Source organism: Embiotoca jacksoni, unplaced genomic scaffold (assembly GCF_022577435.1).
Source record: "Embiotoca jacksoni isolate LCO1_2020_lvr unplaced genomic scaffold, fEmbJac1.0.p SCAF_32, whole genome shotgun sequence".
In the NCBI taxonomy this organism is placed as follows: Eukaryota; Metazoa; Chordata; class Actinopteri; family Embiotocidae; genus Embiotoca; species Embiotoca jacksoni.
In genome coordinates, this window is record NW_027185384.1 from 473,341 (window position 1) to 491,941 (window position 18,601).

The 18,601-nt window shown below is 43.5% G+C and overlaps 1 protein-coding gene across 8 annotated transcripts in view; it reads right to left on the minus strand.

Annotated features, from left to right (window-relative positions):
• The window catches only part of ppfia2 (PTPRF interacting protein alpha 2), a 151,174-nt gene that overhangs the window by 14,677 nt on the left and 117,896 nt on the right, over nt 1-18,601 (minus strand). For all 8 annotated transcript variants that reach the window (XM_069164848.1, XM_069164849.1, XM_069164847.1 and 5 more), the window contains 14 exons: nt 16,244-16,465; nt 14,204-14,350; nt 11,862-11,996; nt 11,047-11,130; nt 9,995-10,126; nt 9,827-9,889; nt 9,101-9,192; nt 7,499-7,631; nt 6,687-6,904; nt 5,073-5,313; nt 4,057-4,086; nt 3,786-3,916; nt 3,229-3,410; nt 2,697-2,787 (listed from right to left, as the gene is read on the minus strand). In XM_069164848.1, the coding sequence (XP_069020949.1) occupies nt 2,697-2,787; nt 3,229-3,410; nt 3,786-3,916; nt 4,057-4,086; nt 5,073-5,313; nt 6,687-6,904; nt 7,499-7,631; nt 9,101-9,192; nt 9,827-9,889; nt 9,995-10,126; nt 11,047-11,130; nt 11,862-11,996; nt 14,204-14,350; nt 16,244-16,465 (1,901 nt within the window). The remainder of the gene's footprint in view (nt 1-2,696; nt 2,788-3,228; nt 3,411-3,785; nt 3,917-4,056; nt 4,087-5,072; nt 5,314-6,686; nt 6,905-7,498; nt 7,632-9,100; nt 9,193-9,826; nt 9,890-9,994; nt 10,127-11,046; nt 11,131-11,861; nt 11,997-14,203; nt 14,351-16,243; nt 16,466-18,601) is intronic.

The following is an 18,601-nucleotide window of genomic DNA, read 5'->3' on the forward strand; positions in this document are numbered from 1 at the left end:
TCTGCTGAGAGAGATTTTCTTTTTTTGTGAAGTGGTGTTTGAATCATGCAGTCAGGTATTTTTAAGCGTAACTTTTTCTTCCCATTTTCTGGGCTGCGCTCCACGGTTTTGTTTAGCAGGCGCCGACATGCAAACCGAAGAGCGGTGTTTTGTTTCGCTTCGCTTTTGAGAGGAGCGCCGGTGCCGACCTACTCTGAGCGATGTAAATTGCACCTCATCGACGAGTAGCGGCGGACAGACGCTCTTGGTCCGTCGTGCACGCAGCTATTTGTATTGTGCCGAATCCTCCCACACTCAAGCGAGGAGACGGAGAACTGATAAACAGCCCAAAAAACACACTCCCACCCCCACATACACACACACACAGGTCTTATTTTGTGAACACATTTCATAACGAAACAAAAGTCTGAATCAACAACCCAGTCCCTGAGTGTGTTGTCCAAGAGCTTGACAAATGGAAGGAGTGGACCTGGTAATAAACATGATACATGTAGCACTCTCGGCGTTGAAGGCCTCAGTACAGTGAAAGGGCACTTAAACACAGCATACATGGCATACAGATGCCTACATGTGACGGAGGAAATGTGTTCATCCAAAAAAACACAACCAGGTACATTCACTGTCTTATCTATCCAGCACATGGGGGAGAAATAGCTCATGTGTTGTTGTTTTTTTTAATGTATTTTTTTTTTATGTTCAGGTCAGGTCTAATGCATGGAGAAATACATCCACTGAACATAGCTGGGGGAAAAGGGAAGCAAGGAAACAGTTATGACAAAATCATACAAACAAAAAGAACCCTTGACATTCCCATAACCAGATATAGCAGCTGGTTATTTCACACAAATAGATAGAGACACATAAAAGGAGAGGAAGACATTCTGGGTAGTACAAATTGGGCCCCAGCTTTAGCGGCGGCACATTCTCTGTCCAGCCATGGATGCAGCGGCCATTGAACTGTAAGAAGGGGGGAAGAAACGTCTTCACGTGGTAAATGAACGAACAGAACAAAAAAACAGAAAGAAAGCAATGGCGTCATTAACAGCCATGAAGGATAGATATAGATAGATAAGAGACGTCAGCTTTGGCACTGGTCGTTTTCAGGAGAAGGACGGATGTTTTTTTTTGTTTGGCAGACAGACAGGAGAGATGGCAGACAGGGGCGGGTATGGCTGAGACAATGGTCATAATCCAGGAGAGGTCAGTTACACACATCCTCACAACTTACCCGCTTTTGTTAGAGTCAGAGGATGATGAGAGGGAGAGGAAGGGTCAGAGAGGAGAGAGTCAGAGAGCAAAGAAGAAAGAGAGAGAGAGAGAGCCACGGGGAGACAAAAGTACACACATGTTAATGAGTTAATAGGCAATTAAACGGCTCTAAACAAAAACACGTGCACACACACACACGCACACGCACACACACACACACACACACACACACACACACACGTATATCTCACAATGGAGGACATTCGTTTCACAGGAGCATCTGTAGACCGGTCAAAAAAAAAAAAAAAGTCATCTTCTGCAATGCAGTCCTGACCACATCTCGTGCAGCAGAAGAAATGAGGAATGCACTGAAACACAGCAAGACCCCCCCCCCCCCCCCTCCTCCATGGCCTTACATTCAAATGCTCAGTTACATTCTTGTCGTTACCTCTTGAGGAAAAAAACGAAACAAATCAAAACAACACACCAACAATGAGATCACAGCGGTATCGATCGATCAAGATGCTGAAATGGAAATAAGTGCAGGCAGAGCTTGATGGCATGCAGCGTTGAAGGAGGCACCAAGATGCAAAGGTGGTGGGCGTGGCCTTAATCCCGGACCACTGCTATGAAGAAGTCGGTTGCGGTGGAAGGAAAACAACACATTTGTCAACATACGACAAAACGATACTCGCTATCGACCGACTACATGGGAGGCAAAGTTATTTGTCATGACAACTCAATGTGCAACTTCGAGCAAATGACATTCATCATTTGGCAACTGGGGGCATGGCAAATGCACACACACAAAACACGCACACGCACACGCGCGCGCACACACACACACACACACACACACACACACACACACACACACACACACACACACACACACACACACACACACACACACACACACATTCTGCAACACTCCTGCTGGAAGGTTCGATTTGCAAAAGGGGTTTCCCTTTGTATTCCCCTGGAGGGGCAGCACGCACCCAGTCTGAGTGTGCGTGAGTGTGTGTGAGGGTGAAAGCTATGTGTTAGGAGAGCCGTCCACAGCTTCCAATTTGACAAGTTTACCTTTGTGATATTAATTGGCTGCTCAGCCCGGCTCAATAGTCTGACTTTGGCCCCGTGTCTGAATACAGTGAAGCCGATCTGTGCTCCTGGAAACTGATCCAGCTGCTGCTGTCTATCGATCCTGCTCTCTGCGTGGGTTATGGTATTACATGCAGTACAGGAAGAGACTCAAAGGTAAACACAGGAGAGTGTGCGTGTGTGGGTCAAAGGTCAGGTTTGACCGTATACTGTAACGTAGCAGTGAGTATTATCATTTATCTTTGAGATGCGACTATGTGCTTACAGCCTTGCGTGTTAGCAGATATATTGGCTGTGCATGAGAAGACTACCACTATATTGAAGGACTACAGTATGTCCAGCTCAACCTGCTGTCATAGCGACCACTGAGGTGGATTAAAGCTTACTTCTTTTTCAATCTGCGGTCCTTCTCAGCCTGAGTTCCCAGCTTGCCCATCCCCATGTCCTGGCCCGCCATGTCTGCGTCCATCATCGTCGCTGTCGAAGGAGGAGAAACCGATATCAGTGAGCGCAAACTGAAAATGTGCATATTAAATAAATATTGTATTTTGTATTTTTAAGAAGTGTTTAATGATACATGCTTGCAAAAAGATGATGAATTTTATCTCCGATAACCTCCTCTCATGGAAACATTTTGGTACATTCATTAAACTTCTGGGTTGTTTTTAACGTTTTATATAACAATTAGATATATTCACTGAACTATATCCAATTATAATTCAGTCAATTTATATGATGAATCTGATGCATTACTTTTTTCAATGGTGATGAAATAAAATTTAGGGCTGAAAACACAGAGGTAAAGATTTTTTGTTTTTTTTTTAAAGTGAAACCAGTTAAATGATGAGACTGGATCAGCCTTTTACAATCAGTATGAGCTTAAATTAATGTTCCCAAACGTCTCAGAGCAGCACTCACCTTGTGGATCCACCATGACGTGTCGGTGTGCTAGATGTGCCATTCGGCCTTTCTCCTTCTTGCCAAACAGTCGTCCGATGGAGGATTTGATGCCCTTCTTCTTCGGCTGTTTGTGGAGGGAGTCCTGGCTGCTGGCTACACTACTGAGGGCGCTGGCCTCAGCCTCCAGAGAGGCCACGATCCTGAGGACCAAAAACATACACCAGCCACATGATGACAATAAATTAAAAGGTACTACCAATTTTCAGATAATTTTTCAAAAGTCAAACATTTTAGATTTCCATTTAAACTTAAAGAAAATAAAGAAGTATAGTTGCAGCTAAATTGGAAACCTCTCGGTCGGCAGTAAAACCATCACATTTTTTAATCCAAAGCGGGAACGGGCAGCATTAAGATTTAAAACACAGTCCATCATGCAAACAGTTTACGAGACAAAACAGCATCTGCAGCCTTTTTAAAGCCGACTGAACCAACACTTTAATGTAAACTACAAAAAAATCTAACTGATGAGATTACTTCTTCCTTAAAGAAATGTTTGTCAAGCGGACACTACTCACCCTCGTGCATCGTTGTGCGAGGAGGCTGGCAGTGTGTGTGTCATTCGGACGGTGCGCGGCGTCGGAGGGGGGGACGTCTCGCACTTAATGGTGGCCTTGTCCTCGCGGCCATCCTCTTCCACCGCCGCTATCTGAGGGACGAGGGCAGACATTACATGTGACCATAGATACTACTAACTCAACAGTTTATTCATGGTGCAATAACAGCAACCATTAAAGCAGGAATTTATGAGCACCTCTGGTAAAGGAACATCATATTGAAAAGGTGTACCTTTCTCCTGTGTTTCCTCAAATCGCTGGGCTGCACGGTGGAGAGGAAAAAAAAAAGAAAAAAGACAACTGTCAATATCCACGTGTGAAAGCACGGACGAGAACATTACCACTCGCATGTTGGTAATAAAAGAATTGGCTCATTCATATAAATATCGTGCACCATTACACGCTCATGAGCTTCTGCCCGATGCCACAGCATCTAGTCAGAGAGCAACACCGAGGGCCGGAGGAAGAATCGGGGAAACAAGTCATTTGACTGATCAATACAATCAAAGCCTTATTCCTTTCAAAGCCGCAGGGGAAAGAAGACATTTACACACAACATCCCTTCTCCTGTTGTAGACGAGTGGGGGTTGGGGGGAATTAGATGAATATTTTTAGAAGTGCGGTGTTCCTCTTCATAGCCACATCTTTAAGCCTCAGGTCAAGGTGGAGAGAGATGAAGAACGTATTACTGTCGATACGAACAGAAACTGTAAGGCATCCCTTTGACGTCTGGGTTTCACTGCATGTTAATGTAACATGAAAGAAAGTCTTCAAAAATGCAGGTACTCTTTGTCTGTGCAGGTAGAATACTTGAAAGAGAAACAGCTGATAAATGGCAGCAAAATAAATAACTTAAGTTAAAAAAAATATATAGATATATATACTAATCACAGATTGAAACAAACAACAGTTGTAGTCCACTTTTACAAAATGGTCACAATTTATCTTGAAAAAAATCAGTTGATGGCACAAAATTAGCTCAATTATATCTTGGAGGAGACATTTTTGTGTTTGCTGGCATTTCATATTTTACACTTCTACACCCATGAATGGATGCATCAGTTCTTTCATTTGAATCCTGATGAAGTCCGGATCAAAACTGATCATTTTTTGAAATGGCTACAAGAGTTAAACCTTCATAGACTTTTGCTCCTGTGTACACAAGTTTGCTCTTTTGTACGTTCAAAGATTTTAACCCCACAGATGAATATGTGAAAGAAGACGTTCACCGACAGGAAGCGAACTCACCAGTGTCATGACCCCCATGCGCTCCATGTCGCGGGCGGGGCTTCGAGGGTCGAGTTTAGGGGTGGAGTGTCCGCTGGGTGGGGAGGAGGAGGCCAGGGAGGAGGCGGTGGCCGAGGCAGTGATGGAGGCTCCGTGGTGGTGCATTCGAGCCAGGTTCAGGCCCTCGAGGCTGACGCTGGCCACGCGGTTCTCGATCTCCTCCGCTCGCAGCTCCGTGGACTCCTTCTCCTCCTGGATCAGCCTGAGAAGAAGAAGAGGAGGAGGAGGAGGAGGAAGGAGGAAGAAGGAAAAGTTAGTGGAAGACTTGTTTCTTCATCTCATTCACTTGGTTGTGAATGCATTGCAGTGTCAAACTGGAAATAATCACAATTTGTAATTTGACTTAAAGGACCAGTGTGAAGGATTTATGGAGCTCTATTAACAGAAATGTAAAATAATAATCATAATTATGTTTTTATTCATTCATTCATTTTTTAGATGATTCAAAACACAAGCATGATAGCAGTATCATTGCAAGAGAATTTAGCTTTTATCTCTGGAGGTAGTTTTCTGGAGATTTGCATAATAACCCCCTTTAAAAACCTACAGAATGAGGCTAACTAATTAGATGCTAAAGTGAGGAGATAAAAAAGCTAAAAGTCAGGTCATCAGTTTTAACCAGCCACAGCATTAAACTTTATAATTAGCTGAGCGCTCCGCTCCTTGGATTCATGATCACTATATGCCATCAGATCTGAATTAACTGAAAGAAATGTGGCGCCGGGTCTGTTGATGGGGATGTAAATTAGCAGAGACCACAAGGCACATTAACAACCCTTGAAATAAAGAACTAAGTGAAGTTGAGCCGGAGGTTATGAATACTTATCAGCAAGAGATGCTGTAATTACGTCATTAACAAGCAAGAGGCGGCTCACATGTCCTGAAACATGGAGTGCATACCTGAATAGTGTTCGGGTCACAGACAGAGAGCAATCGATACTTTCAAATGAGCTCAACAGATTCTTTTATTGTGTTTTTTGAAATTTATTTAAGCATATACTGGGTAAAATATCTGGGACACTTATTTCTGCTTCTGTAGTTACTGACATGAATAGAAGTGAACCAAATCCAGTAGGGTGTGTATTAATTATTAATAGAAATTTTGATTTTGGGTGATATATCTCTTTAGGGGCCAAGAATGGGGCAAATAAAGTAATGAAACGTTCATGAAAAATTCAAACTTTTCTACAAACAATGGTTACACCAATATCCATTTGGAACAGAATATCACCCAAAAGGAATAATAAAATAAAATTAAAAAAAAAAAAAGACATTTTTAATCATCTGCAAAAAGGAATCCCAAACGGCAAACTTTCCAGTACGTGATCTTAAAACAACATCAAGTGGTAAGTAGGTCTCAAAGAAAACGGATTAAGAATGCAGAAGACAAAGCAAATCAATATGTCTGAGTATCTGGCTTTATGTATCAAATTTCTATCGCTCTCTCTCTCTCTGTGTGTGTGTGTGTGTGTGTGTGTGTGTGTGTGTGTGTGTGTGTGTGTGTGTGTGAGTGTGAGTGTGTGTGTGTGTGAGTGAGTGAGTGAGTGAGTGAGTGTGAGTCTGTCTGCCAGGTACCGAATCTCCTTGTTGATGGCGTCCAGCTGCTCCTGCAGCATCATGGCCAGAGTTTGTGCGTCGGAGTGGCCGCCGGGGGAGAGCATGTCCATGGAGCTGAACAACGTTTCCCTGTCATCGTCATCGATGTCCGACATCTCCGTGTCGCTCTCGAAGTGGTGGCCCCCCAGGACCCCCAACTGCTGGGAGCGCCATTCCTGCTCCCCCAGAGATTTCGCCTGCACGAAGAGACAAAAATAAATAAATAAAACGTCGGCTTCTTTTAAAAGAGATGAGAGGAGCTTATCTCATTACTGAAGCGGGCCAGTGTTTTCCTTTAATATGTTTTCAACCTAAGCCGGACTGTTTGCATTGTAGCTGGGATTGCACCCGTCTCCGGTCCCTCAAAATAGCTGAACTGGGTGTTCTCTTGCTCCTATTTTTACAAAAATAGAGGATACAACTGCGATCTCGTATTAAACTTGACTTTGTCTCTCCCCACAAAGCCCCTCAATACTAAATTAATTAAATGAAAAGTGCCCTAAGAACATATTGCGTAGAGGAAATCTCAAGGGAAACAAGATACAAGATGTTATCCTGGTTTTAGCAGTCTTAATAAATGTTAATTAGAAGGCCACATTGAAGCCTGAAGATTTCTGTTGACTTTCCCAAATTGAGGCTTAAAGAGCTGCTCCAAAATTAAAATTGATCCCAGTATGTTGAAACTGAAAAACACAAAGCTATTGACAACTTGAGTTCTTGAAGTTGTAATAATTAAAACACCAAAAACATGGGCAGATCGAAGAGCAGACGAATTAAACTGTGCGCCTCACCTTGGTTTCTCGCAGGCCCATCCGACCTCTCCTCGGCCGGCGGATGACCTTGGCCGAGCGGTAGTGGTCCGACTGGGTTTCAGCCAGAGATCCCAGAGAGAATCGTAGCTCGGCTGACGTGTCCAGATGAGACCTGAGAAACAGCTTTTATGAGTAATATCGCACGTAAAGTCACCGACACAAAAACAAGCCGTGGGTCTTTTAAACCGAAGATGGATGATATCTGAGCCTGTTATACACTCGTCTTCAGCACAAAGCCTAAACAGGGATTTTACCCGAGCGGTGAGGCAGATTACAAATGATGAGACACAACAGACGTCTTACAGAAATGTTCAGTTCTGCCGACAGTAAGCCAATCAAATCTGGTGTTTGGGTACCTCAGGCGTACCTAATAGTCACAGTGATGCTGGTTTAAAGTGTACTTCTTGGAGGATCACAGCTTGTTGTGCATGCCTCTGTGCCTGCAAATTGTTTGTCTACGGAGGAGATTAAGACTGCTACTGTCAACACGTCAGCACTGTAATATTAGACCTTCATGCGGCATGAAACGGGAGCCAGAAAATATCCGAGAATAGATACCAGAGAGATGAGTGATAACAGTGTTTCTAACAATAGTGCACCAAAGCAAATAGTTTGATCAGTGAAGGATAAAATAACATGGACTGCTCCTGGAGAGCGTGTTTCTGGATTCTCTGCTTTGCTTCCCGTTTCATAAACAAGGTCGGTTACGGTCTTTTATTACACGTCTAGTGGAGCTGATGTCCTCCGGTAACCAAATAATCGAGCCACATAAAGTCTCTGAAAAATCTCAAGCACACAAACCTTTACTCCACTGTCGAGCATCCATGTTTTTTTTATTCTGAATCCAATTATATTTCAACTCCAAATACTGAGTAATGTTTGGACACCGGACCATATTGATTTCACGCAGTGGCTTTATTGTCTGTGTGTGCTCCCAAACTCCAGTGAACTGAACTCAATCTTCTTTTGTCAGTGCATTTCTGAGAAGCACCAGAGTGGCAAGCTTCCTCACCAGTAGAGACAGACTCCTTGTCATTATTCTCCCGATAAAGTATCTGTAAAAACTGTAATAAAGCGTTATTTTCATTACACCAGCCGTTTATAAATTCAACGGTCGAAACATGGCTTTTTATGTATTCCAGATTGTCCTGTGGCAGTAAATAGGTACAAGTGCTAATCCGGTTTAAACAGTTTACTAAACCCCTTCCCCTGAACAAAAGGGAGTCCAATCATACCATAGCAACCGTTACCAGGCACGGCAGGCCTGTCACGATTTGGATTACTCCACATTTTGAGGCAGTGTGTGGGAATATAGCAAGAGAGATGCTTTGTCATGTAACGAGCTTGAAGAGTGGTGATTTTTTTTTTTTTTTTTGTCTTTCCAAAAGCGCAAAAACAAAATGGTAAAGAATTTACTAAACTGCATCAGCAACTTATAACCTGCTAATGTAGCATTTTTTCTGAAGGAGCACACCTTCTCATAACTTTAACTGGAGGTCTAAAGTCATAGGGATTCATTGTAAAAAAAAAAAAAAAAAAAAATATTACTGACTCGCACACAAAGACACACAACCAGCCTACCGTGACAGGGTGGGTTCTGTGAGGGAGCCTGCCCTCAATCTGAACTGGTCGAGCTCCGATCTCAGTTTATCGATCTCATCTGCCAGCTGCGACTGCGCAAAACAATGACAACATCGTTAACGGGGCTCAGTTGAAAGATGATCTCAGTATATCCTACCACCAGTCGTACTGGTAAATGTTGACGATCCCAGTACATCTTACGACTTGTCATACTGGTGACATATCAATGATCCCAGTATATCCTACCACTAGTCGTACTGGTGACATATCAATGATCCCAGTATATCCTACCACTAGTCGTACTGGTGACATATCAATGATCCCAGTATATCCTACCACTAGTCGTACTGGTGACATATCAATGATCCCAGTATATCCTACCACTAGTCGTACTGGTGACATATCAATGATCCCAGTATATCCTACCACTAGTCGTACTGGTGACATATCAATGATCCCAGTATATCCTACCACTAGTCGTACTGGTGACATGTCTGAGAGCCGGTGGCTGACTAAGTGATAATTTGTATTTATTTCCAGACTGTTTATGAAAGTCATCTAATTATCCTCCCCCATGCAGGAGCTCATGAATATTCAACCGCAGGGGTTTATAAAAAAAATTAAACTAATGCCAACAACGAAACTCATTAATTCCCTATTAACAAGTGTTAATAGTGACCTCATGTAAAATGGAGGAAGCTTCAAAATAAAAAGAGGGGAACTTACTTTTTCTTGGATGGACTCCTCGTACTGTTTTCTGTAACCTTCCGAGTCTTGGATTAACAAATTCTGCAAAGAGAAGCAGAAAAATGAAGAAATCCATCTAACCTCCTGACCTTGACTGGACACAATCGATATTGATGTGTTTGCATTGAGACGGCAGCCATCTTCAACCTTCTCTTCCAGGGCTGACATTCTCTCCTTCAGGTGGAGCTGCAGACGCTCGTTGGACTCGGTGAGGAGTCTGTCGACGGTGTCTGAGAGGCGCTTGTTGTGCTCTTCGTTCATCTTTTCCCTCTGTCGAGCCTGGAGGAATAAAACATTATTGATCCACTGAGTCCTTTCTAATGTTTGCTACGAGGCTATTGATTACTTCACATTTTTTTTTTATACAGTAGTAGAATCGTGCTCATAATTGTTTAAGTAAGCTTTTGATGTGATGAAAGTGAAATGAATTAACACGAGCTGGTCTGAAGTAGCTCTTAGCATGAACTAGAATAAATAAGGACATGCCCTATTTATAACTTTTCGAATTCTGGGTGAGAGTCAGGTTTGTGTCCTTATACTTTTGAGAACAGTTACTGCCGACTTATTGGTGTAGTGTATGACTTATTATATTATTGTTAAAATTAACCCTTACCAGGAGATTTTATTCAAGGTTTGTGCCCTTAAAAAGGTCAATAAAGGTCACACAATTCCACCCCTTTGTTCCGACCGCTGCGTTTTGTGTGCCCAAGTAGGGTCGTGTGTCCCGTTTCTTTTAGGGATCGCCCCCAACTGGCCCTCCAAATCAACGGTTTTCAGACGCAGACTTCAAACAGAGTGGTACTGAAGCAATATAACATGAATAATGGTCCATAAAATAAATATTTTTATAATCTTTTTTAAGTATTGCATGATTCCAATCAGGGAAAACAAATCTTTGTGAACCCTTTATGAAGTCAGTATTATGTTTCCATACTGTACGCTATTGTCTCTCAAACCGTAAGGTGTGTCTTGAAGATGCTCACGTAGTCTGAAGTCAGTAGTACACGGCTGCATCGTTTGTGAGCATTTCACAAAACCCTTCTGTCTGCGAGGTGTGCGAAACACTCATTCGGTCAAGCGCCACTGGTGAGGAACCAGACATCGTGCCGTCGGTCACGGCCGCCTCAAGCTGTCATGCTTATGCAGGAGGTGGCTGCCAGGTTAACGTTGCCTGGCATGACGCCTACACAGTGACTCACCCTGAGCAGCTCCTGGTTCTTCTCCTCCAGCTGGCATTCCAAGTGCCTCATTCGCTCTTCGATGCTCCCGTGACGCTCCTCCGCCTACAGTTGGATCACAACATAGACGGGAGAAAAAAAAAAAAAAAAGAGAAAAGGCCCCGTTGGATGATCTGTGTGTTTCCCAACCAAAGGGCCAACAAAGAAAAGCAGTGGCAACGACACAAGCCAAAGCCTCCACCCCAAAACTCAAAGATGGATATCTATTGTTTTAAAGCAGAACTGGAAAGAGCCGGTTGAAACAAAGAGTGACAAGGAAGAGGAGGAGGAGGAGGAGGAGGAAGATGGGAGAACAAGGCCACCAAAAGGACAGAATGACAGAGGAAGAGAGCTGCTCCAGCAGTGCCAAGTATGATCTCCAGCCAGAAGTGCCATGCAGCTGTCCCATGGCGGTAGAACAGCCAGAGCAGAGTCCCAGTGAAACACGCTCGCCACACAAAACACTCATAAGGGAAATGAATGAAATCTGCTCTCTACAGGAGTTGACGGTAGCTGTGACGCCCTGTGGGACTACCTTCCTAAGAATGGAGTTCATGTCTTGGAGTTTAGCTTCCATAACAAAGTGATAATCATCGGGGGAGGAAGAGGAGCTGGAGTCAGACTACGTGGCCGAGGAAGAGGAGAGGGACATGTTGAAACGTCATGACATGACACCAGATGCACACAAAAGGTACAGAAAAAATCTAGAGACGAGGGCATCCGTGGGAATGTGTCAACAGCACCTGTGTTAATACATGAACGTGTGTGTGTGTGTGTGTGTGTGTGTCTGTTGTTACCTTGGTGAGGGCTGCTATCCTCTGGGCCAGTTCGGCCTCGACCTCCGGCAGCGTCTCTGCTTTCCTCATGGTCTGCTGCAGCTTCTGCTCGGCGAGCTCTAACCTCTCCTGTAGCTGCCTGTTCTTCTCCTCCATCTGCACACCAACACCAAACACAGACAGCAACAGCATCAGTTCATAAGACTCCATTCTTCTGTGTTACGCAGCTGGAATTTAAACTCAACACTTCCTGCATGTAGATATATCAAATTAAAAGCCGAACAGGAAAGCAGAAGGACTATAACCACCTTGCACACATTTCATAGTGTATATTTTTGTATTAAAAAAACCCCATTGGCCAACAGGTGTCAGTTGCTAACTGTGACTTTCTGTGCATGTTAAACACATACTCTTTGCAAAGGATTAGTGGCAAAGAAATGGGATTCAGCTTCTAAACTTTGAGCCAGTGGAAGACTTTAAATGTGAAATATTTGCAGGAAGCTTTATGTTGAAAGGTCGATTGGTAAATTTTTATTTTATTTTAATTGAAAAACAAAAGAAGACAAATTGTAGTGATGATGCTTAGTGCTGTGGGAATGCACATTATCCTGAATTTATCAAAACAACAGGTAAACATGGAGGGAGTGTTGTGTTTACAGCTACAAATTAAGGTGGGAGCAGATTAGAAAACAGGGAAGAGGCATCATAATAATGATTAAATTAAAAAGTACTGATAAAAAACCTTTCTCTTTATATTTAAAGGTTTTCAGTGCAGTAAATTAAGGAATTTACAGAATTTGTGTTTTGTCCCCCCTCAGTCTGACACATTAAGGAGCTTAACAGAAAAACGTCTTCTCTGAATGTCCTCCTTCACATTTTAATGTCAGTGGAGCATCACGGCCTGTTAGAAAATAGAACCACAGACATTCGGTCTGTCGTAGGAGGCCTGGCAGCGGACCTCTACTCTTCTTCAAAATAGCAACATAGCGGTGTTAGAATAGCAGCAGCTCTGCACATGCCAAGAATGACAGTGGCAACTTTTACTCAGCAGATACCGGTGACTGACCAGATTCACCGTTCACATACAGTACGTGTCTTTAAAAAGACAGAAATCAAACCTACGAGTGACTTATACGTCCCCGTTGCGTGTCAAGACTCTTCGTCCTGACTTGTTCGGGGCTCTGATCAGTTTTAAGACTCTTATTTTGGAGCCGTCTTGGCAGCCGTTGCCATTAGCGACAGATGCTCTGCTCCCCAAAGCATCGGCCCTGGTAGCTCAATATGCAATAATTAGACTGGAGCGGGCCCGGTGCGGCATTGTGTTGCGTGTGTCGGGGATATTTTCTGTCTGAACCTGCGTCGACGTCCCTTAAGTGTTTGACAAGACACCGGGGAAGCGTGCGAGTTTGTTTATGTTTGTGATATCCTCCCTAGATGCCCTCCTATCCATCTCATCCCTTCATCTCTCTGTACCAATGGCCAACCCCCCCCCCCCCACACACACACACACCGCCCCCACCCGAACGACTCATCTTCAAACGTCCGCGGCCAGATCCCGGAGTTCAGCTGCTGGCACAACAGCAAATAAACTCCCAGTGAAGAGGTGTGTTCGTGTGAGGCGGCAGGAGCTCAAACCTAAAAGCTTTCGTGGTTATTTAGGAGGTTTCTCGATGCGTTGGAACAGAGCAGTTCGATAGTTAATCGGGTTTCAAGTCGAAAGTGAAAAGGTGATACTGAAAATAAATGTGAAGCTGCACCCGAAACAGCGCTCGCGTGTGTCTATGACCACCTCTGCTCATGTTACTTTGATATTCTCTGTATCCTTCCAGAGCTCAGCTGCTGCTTTTAAGCCTCTACTCATGAAAACGTCACTCAAGTCTTCTCTGGCCGGGCAATTTATCTAATTGGCTGAACTGAATCACAAAGAATCATCGAAAGGAGAATGAATCTGTACCATCGTTTGATCCTATTGTACGGCACTATGTCAATTATGAAGCCGACTTTGAGCCGCGTGCGTCTGCCCGAAGTAAACATTTTAAGTAAAAACCATCAAAATTCCTCCTCCAGCTCTAATTTCCTCTGACATTATCTGACACACAATGTCAAGAGGTTTTTTTTTCTTCTCTTTGCCAGACCTCTGTGGAACAGCTCATGTTAACTGACAGGAACTGTCCACCAGCTGCTTAATTCTTCTCTGAATCCAGTCAGATTTGTTTTGAAGATATGACGATGATACAGCCCTGAATGGTCCGTTTCAGCTGCCACCTGGACCCATGACGCAAATTGCGTCGCTTAGATGATAAAAAGTTGCCTGATTGCGAGTCACGTGGAGCCCACGAGCCCCCGTCGGGACTTTTACGGACCTGTCTGAGGAAGGCCTCCTTATTGGCCAGCTCATTCTCCAGTTTGTCGTTGATGTCGTGCACGGAGGTGGACTCTCGTTGGGCGCTCAGGTAGCGTTTCTCCAGCGTGACGATCCGTTCCTCCATGTCCTCCTTCTGACACATGGCCTGTAAGCAGACAGACGAAAGAAAACAAGAAAGTCAGACCAGTCTGAGAGCTGCAAAGTAAAACCACAACTTTTTAGTTAAACTTCTCTGCATGGAAAAGTGTTTCAAAAAGGGGAAATACAGTAAAACTGTCTGCAGCTATAACTCCACGAGAAGCGTAGAAGTCCGCCGTGAGTTATGAAATTTAGTATCTGCACAGGCCTCATTTATATTATGACATAATTTCATTATGGAACATGAAGTGTAATATATTAAGAAATTTCAATTCCAAGTGCACAAAGTGTTCTCATAACAGTTTCCACAGAAATATGAGCACAAGGGAGCTGCAGATTTGAGATCTTTATCGTGGATGCTAAAATTGAAGCAACAACATATTTCAAAATATTACGTTTCTAAGTAAGTGGTGTCACGATTTATTTCCACTTCTGTGAATTAATCCTTCCGAGTCACTTCCCCTTTCCCTCGCTGTCAAATCACGAATTCATAATCATCGTATTTCTGTCATTCTGCCTTTCAGAGCTCCTGCTGCACAACCCTCCTCCTCCCCGTCACCACCTGATCCGACTCTTGGGAATTTTCACAGACGTTCCCATCAGTCATCTCTGATCTGACCAGTCAAAGCAGATGACCGCTCACCTTTGAGCCTGGATCCGTCTGAGGTTTTTCTTTGTTAACAGGGAGTTTTTCCTTCCAGCTGTCACTCACCTGGGATCTGTTGGGCTCCTGTCTTGCCCCGAGATGTGTCATGTTGTGATTTGGCGCGACATAAACACAATTTTTGAAATCCATATACTCCACCGTCAAGTCAAACTTTCATTGCTTTGATAGACTGTATTCAACTCCTAATAATCTCTCTTTATTGAACTAACTTTGAATGTGAACAAAAAGCAGAGCTGCAAGTCATCAAACGAGCTCCATACATGACACCACAGTATAAACTGCACAATAAAGGCTTTATTAAGTACAAACACCGAGCTGCCATCTTCTATCTCACTCTGCTGCCATCAACCAAGTTTCTCCCTCATGATGGGAACTTTATCAGTGTTCATTTCCTGCATGGAGAATTGCTGCAGACATAAGCCCATGCAAAAAAATAAAATAAAAAAAGGGAGCTGAATGAACTGCAACTCTCAGAGGAGGCAGTGCAGAGTAATAACACACCCGATAAGGCCGTGTTCGCCAGGCTACAGTAACTGCCTCTGCCTACATTGTTAGCAATCAATAGTGATTTCAGGCGAGGTGCCACGGGGGCATCAGCATGTATTCATATCCAGAGCGCCTCACTGGCTCACGCTGACATGTATTGGATGGGACTGTGGTTGGACTGTTAATTGCCAGATTAGAACAAAACATCCTCGTTTCTGGAGAGAGAGAGAGAGAGAGAAAAAAAGTGTCTTTTTAACGACGGGTTTTCGTGCTTCACGTGTCGACAGTCCGTCTCGAAGGCGCGTCCAAGAAGCAACAAGTGGCAGATGCAGAAACAGCTGCTTGTTTTGCCTCGAGGCTTTGTCTTTATAACAAATGTGTGCGTGTCCTTGAGAAGTGTTGATATAACCTACCGCGGTCGGTCGAATTGCACGTGGCGATATACAGAATATTGAGAGGAGAGGTTTTTTTTTTTTTTTTTTTGTGCTTTAAAAAAAAAAAGCAGTGCGTCTTGTATCGTTTATGTGAGAGACGCATACAGTCGTAAAGAGGGAGGGAGTGTGAGAGCGTATGCAAATAGGAGCTTCTTTTTAGGCCGCTGCTAGCCTTCTTTGATGTCTCTCTTGCAACTGTTATTCCCTTGTTCATGTGCATCTCTCTGTCGTGTGTGTGCGTGCGTGTGCGCGTGTGTGTGTGCGTGTGTGTGCGTGCGTGCGTGTGTGCGTGCGCGCGCGCGTGTGCCGTAACCTCTTTGATGTCCCTCTGGTACTTGTTGTTCATCTCCTCTGACTTGATGAGATCCTTGCGGGCGGTCTCCAGCTCCTGCTCCACCTCGGACACCCGGGAGGAGAGGGAGGACATGCGCTCCTTCATCTGGGCCAACTCGTAGTTCTGCTTCTCCAGCAGGTCCTGCAGCTCCACCACCTGGCTCGCCTCGTGGGCCGACTCCAGAGAGCCGTTGGACAGACGCTGGGTTGAGAATCGAGGACATCGGAGGTCAAGGTGAACAAAGCGGGGAAAGAAACGTTCATCAACATCGTGCAGAACTAGCATGAGGCACACAATGACATGATTTTTAAGTTTTTGTTACTTCCAGTGTATTTCCAGCAAGGATTTGTTTTTGGATAGGGCATTTTTTTTTTATTTTGAATGGAAACTCTTTTGGACGACTCGGTTGTCAGTGCATAAAAATATCCATTTCAAAAACTATCTTTTGTTTGTTTGTGTTTTGTTTTCTTACTTTTTGTACCAATTTCCAATCATCTTTTAGCGAATAAAACACCCAGATAATTATGAACAAATGACAGACTAGTGAAAAAGATTAAAAGTCGTAAGAGCAGTTATTCAAGTGTGCTTCTTTTTCTTGCAAGTTCGACGAGGAGATTGACAGCACTCTCCTGTCTCGAAGCTACCGCCAGCAGATGATTATAGCTTGGCATAAAGACTGGCGGTAGGGGGGCTTGCTCTGCTTGAACGTAACAGAATCAACTAACCTTTAATCAGTACTGATTATACAAATGAAACACACTATAACATGTTAATTAGTGAGCTTTGGAGGTGCTTGTAGAATTTACACTGATTTGCCTCATTTCCTGTATTTCTGATAAAGCTAAATTATTTGTCTGCTGGCTGTAGCTTCATATTTAGCAAACAGACTTGAGACTGGTGTTGAACTGTTGCAAGAAAGTGAATACAAATATTTCCCTAAATGTAGAATCATGTGATAAATAATAGGACAAAGGGAGGAAGTTATGTGGAGTGAACTAAACTTCAAACAAATGAGGAAGGAGCCATGTTTTATATACTTCACAGAGAAGACAAAGGTCCTTGTGTGTTGAGTTAATACTATAACAAAAACCTGGTGTTGCTGAGGATAGATTTTATATTTAACTGCCCCCACGTACATGTTCCTTGTTTCAAGAACAACTGCAGTATTCTGGTTTTGTTTGGTCAAGTTTGTGGATTTTTAGATCTTAAACTGCTAAATAATCATCTTGTTTGTTGTTTATTGTGTTTCAAGTCCATTCAGGCTGCATCATATCCACCTACAAGAGATAAATCAACAATCTAATGTCTGTAAATTTGTCAATCAAAACACTTTCCTGCAGGTTTTAAAACTGTTTTAACCTCGATGAGACAACAAATTAAAACAAGTCAACCAAATAACTGAAGATGAACTGGGAGGAGAGCGTTTTTTGGGATTTCCTTTCATGCCCTGGCTTCCTGTGTTGAACTGAAGTGGGCCTTGAGAAATCAGTCTTGCTTCCACTTCAGATACCGTGTCTCCTTTTGAGAGTTACACACACATTAGCACTCCAATAAATTCAAGTTCAGGAGCTCCAAGGCTTCGGCTCTTGCTCCCGCTTTGATTTTGAACGGTGACAAAGATTCGGTGGCTGAGAATCACTCCAGTCTCCTTTGGAGATATTGCTCTGACACTTGCATTAGTAATCTGATTAGGTTTCACTGTTTTTTTTTTTTTTTTTTCTCTCTGTACAGCTCCCTCGGTCCCCGCATGAGGTAGATTAATGAGGGGGATACCGGAGAGATTCAGCTTACACAGGCGTTTAGAGCCGAGATTATCGCATCAGAAAACAACTTTATTATCACCACTGAATAAAACACATGAGCCCTGCATGCAGATTTTTTTTTTATCTTTATGCTCAAATAGAGTTGCTGTAAGCTGTAAGTGAACTCTTCATTCTGTCTCTGCAGTATCGTGCACAGCTGCCCATCCATCTGCGACGACAAACCTAATTGGGCCTCTGTGCCAGATGCCTGTGATCAATGATTCACCTGAGCAGGGAACAGGACCCACACTGATTTTAATATGAGCCGCTCTCATAAAAAGGACAGACTTTAAGGATTTAGCTCTACTTTATTGCGAAATGCCTCCGCGGTCTCGCAGACGATACATGACGCAACTGTGCTCGTTTCACCGTCCTGTAGCATTCAGACACCTGTTTTTTTTAGGACGGGGGTAAAGTTTAAGTGTACGATCTTTTATACAACCCGCAAGAGTTACGTGACATTTTTAAGATGTCAACCGAATTACGTTGTACTTTTAACTGCTTTTCTGAGGTATATGCCTCAGAAACATCTGCT